At 43.3% G+C, this 12,988-nt stretch overlaps 1 protein-coding gene across 8 annotated transcripts in view; it reads left to right on the forward strand.

Annotated features, from left to right (window-relative positions):
* The window catches only part of CDK13 (cyclin dependent kinase 13), a 55,635-nt gene continuing 42,670 nt past the window's right edge, over positions 24–12,988 (forward strand). For 5 of the 8 annotated variants that reach the window (XM_021385687.1, XM_021385688.1, XM_021385690.1 and 2 more), the window contains exons 1-2: positions 25–1,338; positions 11,407–12,012. In XM_021385687.1, coding sequence (XP_021241362.1) covers positions 128–1,338; positions 11,407–12,012 — 1,817 coding nt within the window. In that variant the 5' untranslated portion in view covers positions 25–127. Of the gene's footprint in view, positions 1,339–11,406; positions 12,013–12,988 lie in introns of all 8 variants that reach the window. The other 3 variants (XM_021385684.1, XM_021385686.1, XM_021385685.1) reach the window with 1 other exon arrangement.

Raw genomic sequence — 12,988 nt, forward strand, 5'->3', positions numbered from 1 at the left:
GCAGCGCGCTAGCGAGGCTCAGCGGGCGGCCCGGGGCGGGCGCGGCGCCGCGTCTCCATGGCGCCCTGAAGGCGGCGGCGGCGGAGTCCCTAGGCCGCGTCCTCGTCCTCGGCCGTGAGTGATCTCGATGCCGAGCACCTCGGAGGCAGCGGCCGGCGGGAGCGGGGGAAGCCGGGGTTGGGGGAGCGGCGGCGGCAGCGCGGCGGCGGAGGCGGCGGCGGCCGACAAGAAGCGGCTGCATCACCGGAGACGGAAGCGCTTCGCGGCCCAGCCGCAGCCTCCCCCCCCGCCGCCGGCCCCGCACCCGCTGCTCTTCCCGCTCCTGCAGCCGCCCCTCCTGCAGCCCCCGCTCCTGCAGCCGCCGCTGCCGCCGCAGTCCCTGCTCTTCCTGGCGGCCACCGGCGCCTCCTCCTGCTGCGGGGACGGGGGGGAGCGGAAGCGGCCGCGGGGCAAGCGGCGCTCGGGCTCCCGGCACAAACGGCGGCGGGGCCGCGGGGGCGGCGGCGGCGGGACCCAGGAGGCAGAGAAGCGGCGCGGTAGCGGGGGGCTGAGCACGCTGGTGGAGGAGTACGACGACGTGAGCTCCCAGTCCGAGGGGCTGGTGGGCGGCGGCGCGGCCGGCGGCGGCGCGGGCAGCGGCGCGGGGAGCCCGGCCTCATCCCCGGGAGGCGGCGGCGGGAGTCAGCGGCAGAGAGGCGAGGCGGAGAGGAGCGGGCGTTCCCGTCGGGAGCACCGCAGCAGCAGCCGCCGCTCCAAGGAGCGGCACCGGGAGCACCGGCGGCGGGGGGAGGAGAAGGCGCAGCAGGAGGGGGCGGCGGCGGGCCGCGGGGGGAGCGAGGCCGCCTCGTCCTCCTCCAAGTCCCGCAGCCGCCACAACCACGCCGGGGGCCAGGACCGGGAGGGACTCAAGAGCGGCGGCGGCGGCGGCAGCGACGGCCGCAGGAAGGGCTCCCTCGCCTCGCCTGGCAGCGGCAGGAAAGAGCGGGAGAGCAAAGCGCACCGCAGCCGGACTAAAGCGGCCAAAGAGCCGCCGTCGGCTTACAAGGACCCGCCGAAGGCCTACCGCGACGACAAGCCCGAGCCCAAGGCCTACCGGCGGCAGCGCTCATCCCCCAGCCCCGGCCGGGACGACAGCCCCCCGCTGCACCGCTCTTCGCAGAGCCTGCGGAGCCGCAAGTCGCTGAGCCCCACGGGCGGTCGCTCACCCCTCAGCCCCTACAGCCGCCGCCGCTCCCCCAGCTACAGCCGGCACAGCTCCTACGAGCGCGGCGGAGATGTGTCGCCCAGCCCCTACAGCAGCTGGCGGCGGTCGCGGAGCCCCTACAGCCCCGTTATTCGGTGAGTGTGGGCTGCGGGAGGGGGGAGGAGGAGGGAGGGCAGTGGGTGGAGAGGGGCCTGGACCGGGCAGGTCAGCAGGCATCTGGCGAGAAAAGCCCTGCTGCTGGCCCTCCTGCTGCTCCTGGGCTGAGGGAAAGGGGGCAAATGGAGATCCTCCTGCCCAGAGCTGGGGAGAAAGGAGACATGGGCAACACTTCTCTTCTGCAGCTATTTCATGTTTTGGAGGGGCTACGTAGCTGGCGAGAACACTTTCTAAATACCAAGGGCTCTGTACTTTTTCCAATGAGAATGACCATGGAAGTGCTTCTCAATGGACAGGTTTTCTGAAGGACCAGTTTAGGGTTTTAAATCTTAAGAAATATGGGTGTTCTCAGGTACATCCTCGTGTATTTTCTATTCCAGGATGCAGGTTATATCAAACTGACACCAGCATATTCTTACTAATCTAATAAGAAACCAAGCTGATGGGAATTCCTGTTGCTAGTGTTTCTTGATTTATTATTATTATTTTTGGGGGGAGGGGTTATACAAAGATTTAGACTTTGCTTCGCTGGGAGAAAGAGCCAATGTCAAAGCTTGGTAAACTGTAGATAAACTCATTTCCCACTGTGTTATTCGATGTGGGCTTGTGAATCATCCTATTTGTGCAAACTTAGATTGTAATGGTCAGCGTTGCTGTGACTTGCTACATTTTATATAGAGAAGAAATGAGTGCTTTACCTCTATAATCATATGCAAGCAGCATCACAGCGTTAAAGCATTTTAAAATATTTTAACGTAGAGCAATACTACTGGGAATTTGAAGTATTTAGTTAGTATTTACGTATCACTGAAGACTTGTATTTCTCGTATTGGAATCATACTCTTGCCACACTATGTGTTTATTTAAATTCACATCTGGACTTAGTTTTTAAATGTATCAAGTGATACGCTGGCAAGAATTTTGTTTGCACTGCATTACTTGGAAGGTTGTTTGAGAACCACTCTGTGATGTTTCTAATGAACACCTTGCATCAGCTACCATTGAGGTATCCAGTGAAGACGCTGAAGCCATTCCTGTGTTTTGATGGCTGTTGGTAGGGTGTCCTGTCTGGAGTCTGTGTCAAATGCTGTTTAAAGAGCGAAGTAACAGCACTGTGCCCTACTGTGTTCAGATGGGCAGAACAAAGGTGCCTTAGAAATTAAAAAAAAAAAACAGAACCGAAAAAACAATCATTTAAAGGTACAGTTGTATGGAAAAGTTTTGTTAACAATACAGTGTTTCAAGCAGAAAGCATTATGAGTGCTCAGAAAAATAACACTTTGTTGTTGTTCTGTGAGAGCCTGTTCCAAGTTGTTTAGGGTTCTTTTTCAGGATGATTTGTGTAACAGAATAGTAGGAACATTTCTGGAATATCTTTATTTAAACGTTCAAGAAAACAGTATTTTCTGTCAATACTGATGTCTTGGAATAAGAAAGCTAGTGATGACAAAGCTGCTTACAGTAGGTTTGTGCTTATGAGAGCAGCCATATTAGGCAGATTAATAGCTGTGTTAGTTTGGGACCCTGCCTTATGTGCTGGCTGATAGTAGAAGGTACAGGAGGTCTTGTAGGGTATAGATACACAGGAGAGATCTGTAGGACTGTTTTGTTTACTTGGTTCTGTTTGTAGTGGGCCTGTGGTTTGAAGTGTGAGAGTTTTTTTTCCTGGTTTTTGTGTTGTCTTTCTTTTAAGTGTGTAAATCTTCCTTGAGTTGTAGATCTGTTTCCAGGAGTTAGCGATGTGACTTCACTCCTTCCTTCCTCCAGTTAAACTTTAATTAGCATCCCGTTTTTATCTGTGCACAGATAAATTGTTTTGTTAACTACTGCACATTTTCAGATTTACTTGGGAGAGTCTAGAATGGCTGAGTGGAAGAAGAGGTTGCTCTGTGTAGAAGATGAAGTCAGTCTGCCCGAATGTGGCCTTCATTAAAAAAACAACAAAAAAAAAAAACAACCAGGCATTTTCACAGAAAAAGAAAGAAGCCAATAACGTGAAGATGATCTTTGTTGTCCCTAATATTTGCCTGTTGTGAAGAAATGCGAGTTGGTGTTTCTTTGCTTTGTAATGTGTGCTCTGGTTGTCAGGAAAGATGGAAGACAGCTGTATTGCTGTGTTAGCCATTCAGAGCTGTTGTGATTGTTTTTGTTGCTTGACTTTGTGGTGTTGCACTCAAAATGCTGAAAACTGTTGCTGTGCTCTTTAGATAACGATATAGCACCCTAAGACTGGATAGAATATAATGATTTCATGAAGGCAGCAGCTTCTTAGAGCACCTATCTTCTTGATCCGGGTGATTTAAAAACGTAATTCTGGGCTTGCATCTATCTATAATAATGTCAGGATAGTAGCAACTTCGTATATTCTTAGGCATTCCAGACTGTGAGTCTTTTTGCTCTTTTGAGTCTGCATTTCATATATGAATCTTCAGCAGTATTCTGTTACTTACCTAGCTATTTTAGTATGTAGAAGATGGGAATTAAGTGATTTTAGCAAGCTTGGACAACTTGCGTCTGGAGTCCTGATTCTTTTCATCTGCATCTGAGGTGCTTAGGGAGAAAGTTCAGATAAACAGTAGAAGAGAAAAAACTCAAGTCAGCTTCACTCATGCGAATTCCTGGTTTTCTCAAGCCAGCAATAACAGCATAGTTATGTGAGTTCTGAATTGCAGAAGTCACTGACTAGTATCTTTCAGTGTTGTTGCCTGGAGATTGCTTCTGTTCAGAAGCAAAGACAAAAATACATGTTTTACACTTGGAAAATTGTTTGAATGGTAGACTAATTGCTTTTGCCATTATAATTGCAGTAAACATTTATGTTTTGTGCAAACTGATTGCTTGAGCTATTTTCACTTGCTGGAAAAAACTTTCACTTGCTGTTTGTGGATTTGCATTATGTTTTCTTGTGTACCGTAACATGCACTTGTTCTTAAGTAGTGCATATGCTCTTTCAGTAATGGGAATTCTTCCATGTTACAAAAAGCGTGAGGAGGTTATTTCTCTACTGATAAATGGACTCTATCTTTGTGAAACTCAGGAAAAAAAAATAAAAATAAGTCAACCAAAACCAAACAAGAGCAAAAAACCACCACAACTGACGAAACAAGGAGAGTCTTTTTGCAGACTAGATTAGGATGAAATTGTAGGGAATGCTGTTCTTCGTAATTTCAATCAGATCATATGCTGTGCGATCACACATTTAATTTGGTTAGCTGTATATATGAGTAATTGTGTTTTTCCAAATTTGGATACACCTACCCATCTGCCTGGATGAAAGGAAGTAGGTGGGGCACTACTAGCATAGTAATACGGTATGGTGTGTGGATGTTGCTTAGGAAAAGAAAAATACACAATTTCTTTTTTATTTGTACTCCGGAGCCATCCCTTTTTTTCTGCTGTGGGTAATGTAGCACTGAGGCTCTGTGAAATATGGATCACTTCTGTGCAAAACTGAAGCAAGCATATGGAAAACAGTAAAATATTAATTGAGCGAGTAAATGCCTATGTCGTGCAGAATCCATGGTTTCGTACACCATATAAAAAAAGCTTTGCAACCAGTGATCTTGATGCTTTTGGATTTAAAGCAGTTGGAGAGACTTTCAGATGTTTTTCCCTCTTGTGTGGGGAAAGATTTTCTATATAAAACTCTTTAATCTTGTTTAGTAAAACTGTATTTTGCGAAAATTTTGAAGTAAAGCTATGCATTTTCACTGTTGGAATAGCTATTTCTTCCACTGAGTTTGAGACTCTCGCTCTAGTCTAACTCCTGGTACTTGGCTGTGGACTTGACCTTTTGCTGATGTGCAAAAGATTCCTTGCTGATTTCCTTTTACCTTGATGATTTGCATTTCCTTTTCCTTGTTGATCTCTGTTTTTTTTTCCATATTGTGGGAAGGGACTTAATTTGGAAAATGAACATTGTAGTGTGTTTATAATTTAGAATTTGAGTTGACATTTTTTGCTGATTAATTTATTTGTATGCAGAATTTTCATCTGAGAACACAGGGCCTAAAGCAGATTTAGGAGATAAAACATGTTCGGAATTTTTCAGTGTTCTTATGCTGTATATATTGGAGGCAGTTTTAAAGATTTCTGGTTTGAAATGGTTAAGCAAGTTATGCAGACTTCATGTGCAAAGCAGAATAGGTTGTTGGTTGCAGAGCCGCGTAGAATATAAGCCTGAACTAAGAGCTTGAGAAAATAAAGAGTTAGTAAGATATTAAGGGAGAGCACCAATACTGTTAGGACTTTTAGAAATGGATTGTACATTTGCCTGCTGGTGCAACATGAAATAGCTATACTACGAGCTGTAACGTTTGTCAGGATGGTTTATGTTACTGAATGATTATAAATGTCTTGGAAGATGTGTGGTGAAGCCAACTGATTAAATTTAGGTCTCCCCTCTCAAATACACTGCGACCTTACCATGAACTGGAAGATGGCAGTGCCTGCTTGTTAATGCAGCTCACTGGTTGTTAATGATAGATCTGGACTGCAGTGGGTGTTTAAACCCCCTTTGGTTCTATTTGCTTTCTCAGTATTCCGCTCTTTATTCTGATGAATCCCTTTGTGTCCTGTCTTGTCTAAAAGTGAGCAAACATAGGACAAGAATTAATTTCATTGTTTCACTCTATAGACCCTTATATGTTCTGAGTATAATATTGTTTGTGATTAGGTAACACCTAGCTGGCTGCTGGCATGTTGCATCTAGCTCGCTTGCAAAGCAGTTAAGAAGAAAAGAGGTTTTCGAGTTTACAAACAGAAGATAAAACGACTATTCTGATTTGTTAATAAAATTTATTTTTTTTTAATAGATACGTGAGAGTGGAATGGGGAACAGAAGCACGTAAAGTAGTAGTATGACATGAAAAAAAACATTAAAGCTAAGTGAGATTTGTGTTCCTGTAAATCTGACTTGTGTAAACAGCATTATTTCTCCTCCCTCTTTACTTTCAGATATCAAGATAGTAAAATATAGCACTTCAGGTTTTCAGTTACTAGTTGGAATTGTTTCATTGTATGCATGACAATGCAGGTGGTATTACATCAGTAGACATTTTGGTTAAAATTCATCAAGGAATCTGGTGTTCAGTAGCTGATACATTAACCAAAGAAACGTAACAGTATGTTTTATTGCTAGAAAGAGGAACATTGTGGCAGTTTCAAAACTTGTAACTCATAATACTTAGCTCTTGAGTGTTTTTATGCAGTAAACAAGTGCACTGTGTTAAGCAACAACTATTTTTTCTTTATTTCTTGGTAGAAGAAAAGACTCTGCTTTCTTTTTGTCTTCTGAAATGTAGAGGAAAGCAGTGCCAAGTTTTGTTTTGGGGATGAATTCCTTACTAGTGCTTTCTTCCTTTGTTTCTTTACACATGCCTCTTCTCTATATGATTTTTAGATAACATCTTGAAAATTTTTTTCTGGTTTCATATTTTAGCTAGACATAATATTATGCAATTACTTCAATTTCCCTCTGCAGCTAATCAGGTTGTGCTCCTAGACTCCTTTGTTGCTGGCTCCGGGGAAGGAAAAAAGCAGCTCTATGTAAAGAACTTCTTTCTAATGCAGGCTACTCCTACTGTTACTTACGGTTTTTAGGCAAATCAGTTTTCTTTTCCTTTTTTTTTTCCCCTCTGTATATTTAAAAAAAAAAAAAACAAAAAAACACTGAAACATGTAGATGGTTCAGAAGTGGTTTTATGGGAGTGAGTTCGGCAGTTCCTCTCTAGAGATGTAGAGCTATGGAGTGCATTCACAGTGCTTGTAGAAGGCTGTTGATGGATAAGCACAACATAAGTACTTGTAAATGGGACAGAACTTAAGGGTGCACTGCCAGCAGACGCTAGTGCTTTCACTGGGTGAGTTAGCTATAACCCTTACCTTCAGTGTGGCTCCTGATCTCTGCAGACTTGGGTGAGAAAGTCTGGATTGTTTCCTTGGGTTTGTTTGTTGTTTGCAACACAATTCTGAGGGTCTGTAGCCACTATCCTTTTGTTCTTGGTTACTTTGTTAAAAACGATCTGTCCTAACAACAAAATAACTGGTGGCAAATGTCAGATGAGGCATCTTATGTATGCATTCACGCACGCTTAACAGAAGTCTGGTGGACTATATAGAGAGAGCTGTGTATTTCAGGTGCATCTCCTGCTGTTTTCTCAAGGTCCCAGTCAAATGTTAGTGTCTTATTAAAATGGCAGGTGGTGGCTACTGTGTGAGCCTGTTGCTGTGATGCTGTGACTTCATCATTTATTTGAAAGGAGTGTTAGTTCTGAACAGCATGAGTTGAGTGGCCCTGTGTATAGGGCAGTATTTCACCATTCTCAGAGTTCTGTGTGCGCTTCTGAGAGAAAGCTTGTAGACATCCACAGTTTTATTTTTGTGGCATTTTATAGGTGGGAACTTGCACTTAACCTCCCTGGCTAGACAAAACTTTTCTTGGGACTTTGGAACTAATGCTGATGAAAGAAAATGGTAGTTAAATATTTGAAAAGATCACTAAACTTAAGAAAACAGCAGTTTTGTTGTTCTGTGTAGGTTGCACTGAAAGTAATGCCTCCTATTTATTTCCATGGAAACCACAACAGATACAAAGAGCACAGCAACACCACTTGATAGAACAAATTCTTAGCTACAAAACACTATTTTTCAATGTAGTCACCATCATTAGCCAATTTGCACAGATGAGCCGATTGAGATGCCCTTCATCTCATGGTGTGACAGCTGTGCATGGCTGTCCAGAATGTGATTTGTCTTTCACTTTGCCATTATCGTTGCTGAAGCACACCACTCACCACCTCACTGTGCTCAGATCCCCTATTTGGTCCCCGTAAATGTTCTGCAAGAGTCGATGAATGTCAGTGGCTGCCATTTTTTCCACATGGAGGAACTCAGTGACACATCTTTGCTTCATACATACTTCCATGGCAGACACCATTTGGTCAGACTGCCCCTCTGCCGCCATTGTTGCACTGCAACAAAATGTAATGGAATATTGATGGGAAGGTTCACGCCCTTCTGCTATACCATCAACATCTACCTCTGATGTCATGGGCCAACATAATAAAATGTGAGGCATTACTTTCAGAGCAGCTCTTGTAACTTGAATTACTAGTGCTCTGACAGAGCTGTCTTTTACTTGTGGTTCATTCTGTTCAGCTGAAGGTATTTGTGTTTCCTGTAACTCTTGCCTAGTGGACAAGGTACAGTAAGACATTATGACAAAGGTCTTTGGGATGCCAGTAGAAGAGCTGGTTTATTATTAGCCTGGGCATGCATTATGTAATGCAACATGAATATCTTTTGCTGATATAAATAATCAGAAATTCAGAAAAATTAAACCAGTGGACTCAGCTTATTGCATAACCATCATTTTGATCTGGTACTAAGGGTTGCGTTTTATAGAGGAACTGAATCCTAAATGTTTGAAAGCCTGTGTTTTTGCACCTTTTCTTATGGATATCTTTTCTTATGGATATATTTCTGACATGACTAAGTTATGCCATTTGAGGTGTCAGACCTGGGGTGAAGAACTTAGTGGGTGTTTTTTGTTGTTGGTTTTTCTTTCCTGAGCTTGCATAAATCCATGTTCATATTCCCAACTCTTTGCTACGTTGATAAAATATGCACCTCAAGCCACTGTCAAAGCTTAGCTTGCCTACGTATTTCTTTTTGAAGGTAATATAGAGATTTACTGTCTCTTCTTCACCAGGGTGCTGGTAGCTGATCAGATGAGCATTTCTAGTTACTGTAATTCAAATAGATTTTCTCATTTCATCCTTAGTAATGATTTAAATGAACTTATTTTATTTTGAGCTAATGAACAGAAACAGCCTTGTGATCAGACATGGTGTCTTGGGAACTGTGGTGTTCTAAGCTGCTCCTTTTGTTTTCAAGTGAATGTGGAATTACATCTGTTTCTTTTGTTGACGTGGATTTCTTTCTTCACATTGGGCACCTTTCTAAATAAAACAACAAAAAACACAGAAATCGGAATTATGAACAAAATAGACTTGATTTAATTACCTCTAGGACATGTTTTATGGTTAAAAATTGAATACAGCTGAGGTAGGTTGCAGGGGATTCTTTGAAGGTGGAGGTGGTGTTCTACAGGTAATGGAGTGAGTTTGTTTGAAATAGCTAATCCAGGAACAAGGTGTGCAAGCAGATGTTTTCCAAGACAGGTCAGTGAAATTCTTGCAAATGATGCAGGGGTTGGTGCTGGGGCCTGTCCTCCTCAATATCTTTATTGATGACCTGGATGAGGGCATTGAGAGCACCCTCAGATGATGCCATGCTGGCAGGAATTCTCGATCTGCCTGGGGGTAGAGAGGGCCTACAGAGAGATCTGGACAGGCTGGATCTCTGGGCTGAAGCCAGTAGGATGAGGTTTAACAAGACCAAGTGCTGGGTCCTGCACTTTGGCCACAACAACCCCAGGCAACGCTACATGCTTGGGGCAGAGTGGCTGGAAGATTGTGTGGAAGAAACGGACCTGGGGGTATTGGTCGATGCTCGGCTGAGCATGAGCCAGCAGTGTGCCCAGGTGGCCAAGAAGGCCAATGGCATCCTGGCTTGTATCAGAAATAGTGTTGCCAGTAGGAGTAGGGAAGTCATTCTCCCTCTGTACTCAGCTCTGGTGAGGCCGTACCTTGAGTAGTGTCCAGTTTTGGGCCCCTCACTGCAAGAAGGACATCGAGACCCTGGAGTGTGTTCAGAGGAAGGCGACAAAGCTGGTGAGGGGTATGGAGAGCAGGCCTTATGAGGAGCGGCTGAGGGAGCTGGGATTGTTCAGTCTGGAGAAGAGGAGGCTCAGGGGAGATGTGATCACTCTCTATTTAACTATGTGAACAAAAGTCATAGTGAGCTGGGGGTCGGCCTCTTCTCTCTTGTAACTAGTTACAGGAGGAGGGGGAATGGCCTCAAGTTGTGCCAGGGGAGATTCAGGCTGGACATTAGGGAATACTACTTTTCTGAAAGAGTGGTCATGTGCTGGAATGGGCTGCCCAGGGAGGTGGTTGAGTCACCATCCATGGAAGTGTTCAAGAAACATTTAGATGTTGTGTTGAGAGGCATGGTTTAGTGGGGTTATTGGTGGTAGGTGGATGGTTGGACTTGGATGATCTTGTAGGTCTTTTCCAACCTACCTAATTCTGTGAATCACAGAAAGTTATTAGAATCATAAAGTGTAGGGGGGGGGTCTTGGTCTATGATTCTAACTTTCTATTAGATGGTATTTCTGCGCAGTTTAAGTTTGCTTTTGTAATTGTTAAGATTCTTTCTCCCCTTCCCTAGCCTCATTCTGGGTTGTTTTCTTGCTATGATTTTGTAGACAGCTTAGATATATTTTTTTTCCTCTTAGGTGTCTTTATCTGACTTACCTGATGCGGATGTAGCTTAGAGCTACTTGTGGATTATCATTTCGCCTTCAGTAGATACATGTCAAGTACTTTCCTCCTGGAGAGAAGGGGAATGTACATTTAAATTTTGGGAAAGGAAAGCTAAGGTTTATTGTTGTCTTCTAGCTGGTAATATTGCAACCTTTAATATTCGGGTTGTTTTTTAACGTTTTTATGACTGTTGCAAAAGTGAAACAATTTTTTACAGTTCAGTGTTGTGTTTAGGTGCTTCTTGTGACACTTTGACGTAAATTTCATTATGTTGAGTTCTGATTGTACAGGCAACTGAATTTTTCTAAAATATTGCAAATGCTAAATGTGTTGATGCATGCAGCACAGCATCAATTTTTCTTTAAAGGAGAATTCATTTCTGATATGTAGTGAGGAAAACACATCTGTTCTGTAGGGTATATTTGTATTTTACAGCACCTTATTGGGATAAGCTATTTAAAAAAGCTTTAACATTTTATAACAACCTGTTTAGATGTAGAATCTTGATTATTGTTTATTCCAAATAATTTTGGTGGGGCACTATCTTTTCTATTTTGTGGCTTTTTTTAATTCTAAAAACCTAATGAGAGTGGTTGGTTTAAGAGAAAGAACCTGGACAAATTTTTACTTGAGTAAACGTTTACTTTTTTGAAACAGGCGATCAGCAAAATCTCGAAGTAGAAGTCCATATTCATCAAGGCACTCGAGATCTCGTAGCAGACACAGGTTGTCTAGATCGAGAAGTCGTCATTCAAGTATTTCTCCTAGTACATTAACTCTGAAGAGTAGCCTGGCTGCTGAGCTGAACAAAAACAAAAAAGCAAGAGCAGCTGAGGCAGCTAAAGCCAGTGCAAAAGCTTCCAACACTTCAACACCAACGAAGGGGAACACTGACACTGCTGCAAGTGCACCTCAATTGAACAATGTAAAGGACTTGAAGAAAGTAAAAATTGAGCATACACCTTCTCCTACAAGCAGTGCAAATTTGAAGAATGACAAGGCAAAAGCAAAGGTTTCACTGCCAGAAACTAAAGGAGAAAATAATTTGATTGCAGACAAAAATACTAAACAGAAAGCTACAGCAGTAAAAGAGGATAAAGTAACTGTCGTAAAACAGCAGCCGGTCACTGTAAAAGAGAAAACCAAACAGAGTACACCGAGTGTAGTAACAAAGGAGAAGGAGCGAATTGTTGCACTACCAGCCTCCACACTGCCACCCTTGCCTTTGCCTCCCACGCTGCCTGAAGATAATGAAACTGATAGGTGAGTTGTGATGTAAATTTGCTTTTTGGGAATTGTCTTTTGGTTTCATTTATTTATTTTTGCTTTGGGAAAGTAATGGTAACCAAGGCATGTCCAGCCTGTGTGCTGCATGTTACCCGACACAGCTCACAAGGCAGCTTGCCCGCTGCTGCGCCAGCCAGCTGTCACTCAGCACCAACCAAACATTGGTGTGCTATTAACCCTATCTGGCCTGAAACCAGGACACAAGGTATGTGCACTACAGGGCTAACTCAAGTTATGGCAAATAATTGTACGCAGTTTGATACACTGGCTAAACACTGTTCTGTGAACAGCAAAATATATGCAACTGTCCATTCTGATAAAGGAATAGGTTTCAAGTTTGCTAAAAAATTATCATTTCTTTAGTATACTCGCAATTTCATTTTCAATCAGTATACATACATGACCTGCAAATTGTCAAATGGAATATGTAGAGTTGCAATCAGGCATTGAACAGAAAAATTCCTTTGTGTCTCTCTATTGATCTTCTATAAGCCCTATCTTAGCAAGAGAGAAATACCTCTTGCTTCACAGTCACACCTTATTCATCTAATTGCTTTTGGCAGTACATTCATTTGTGAACAACTGTTTTCAAGGATGAAGCACAGGAATAATAAAATTTCATCAAAAATCTTTGACGAACACCTTGAGAACTCACTGAGAACTGCAGCCACTGCCATCAAGCCAGACTGAGGCATTAGTTTCACAAAAACAAGGTCAAATATCCCACTAGTTTTATGGTTTTGTTCCTATCCTTTTTTTGTTTTAACAAAACTTTTTTTTTAGTATTTTTTTATTACTTATGTACACTAACTCTATTGTATAATTTATGAGGGCTGCTCCATAAGTAATGCTTCCTATTTTATTATGTTGGCCCAGAATGTCAGAGGTGGTTATGGTGGTATGGCAGTAGGGGTTGAAGCTTCCTGCCAGTATTCCTTTACATTTCGTTGCT

Source organism: Numida meleagris, chromosome 2 (genome assembly GCF_002078875.1).
Source record: "Numida meleagris isolate 19003 breed g44 Domestic line chromosome 2, NumMel1.0, whole genome shotgun sequence".
In the NCBI taxonomy this organism is placed as follows: Eukaryota; Metazoa; Chordata; class Aves; order Galliformes; family Numididae; genus Numida; species Numida meleagris.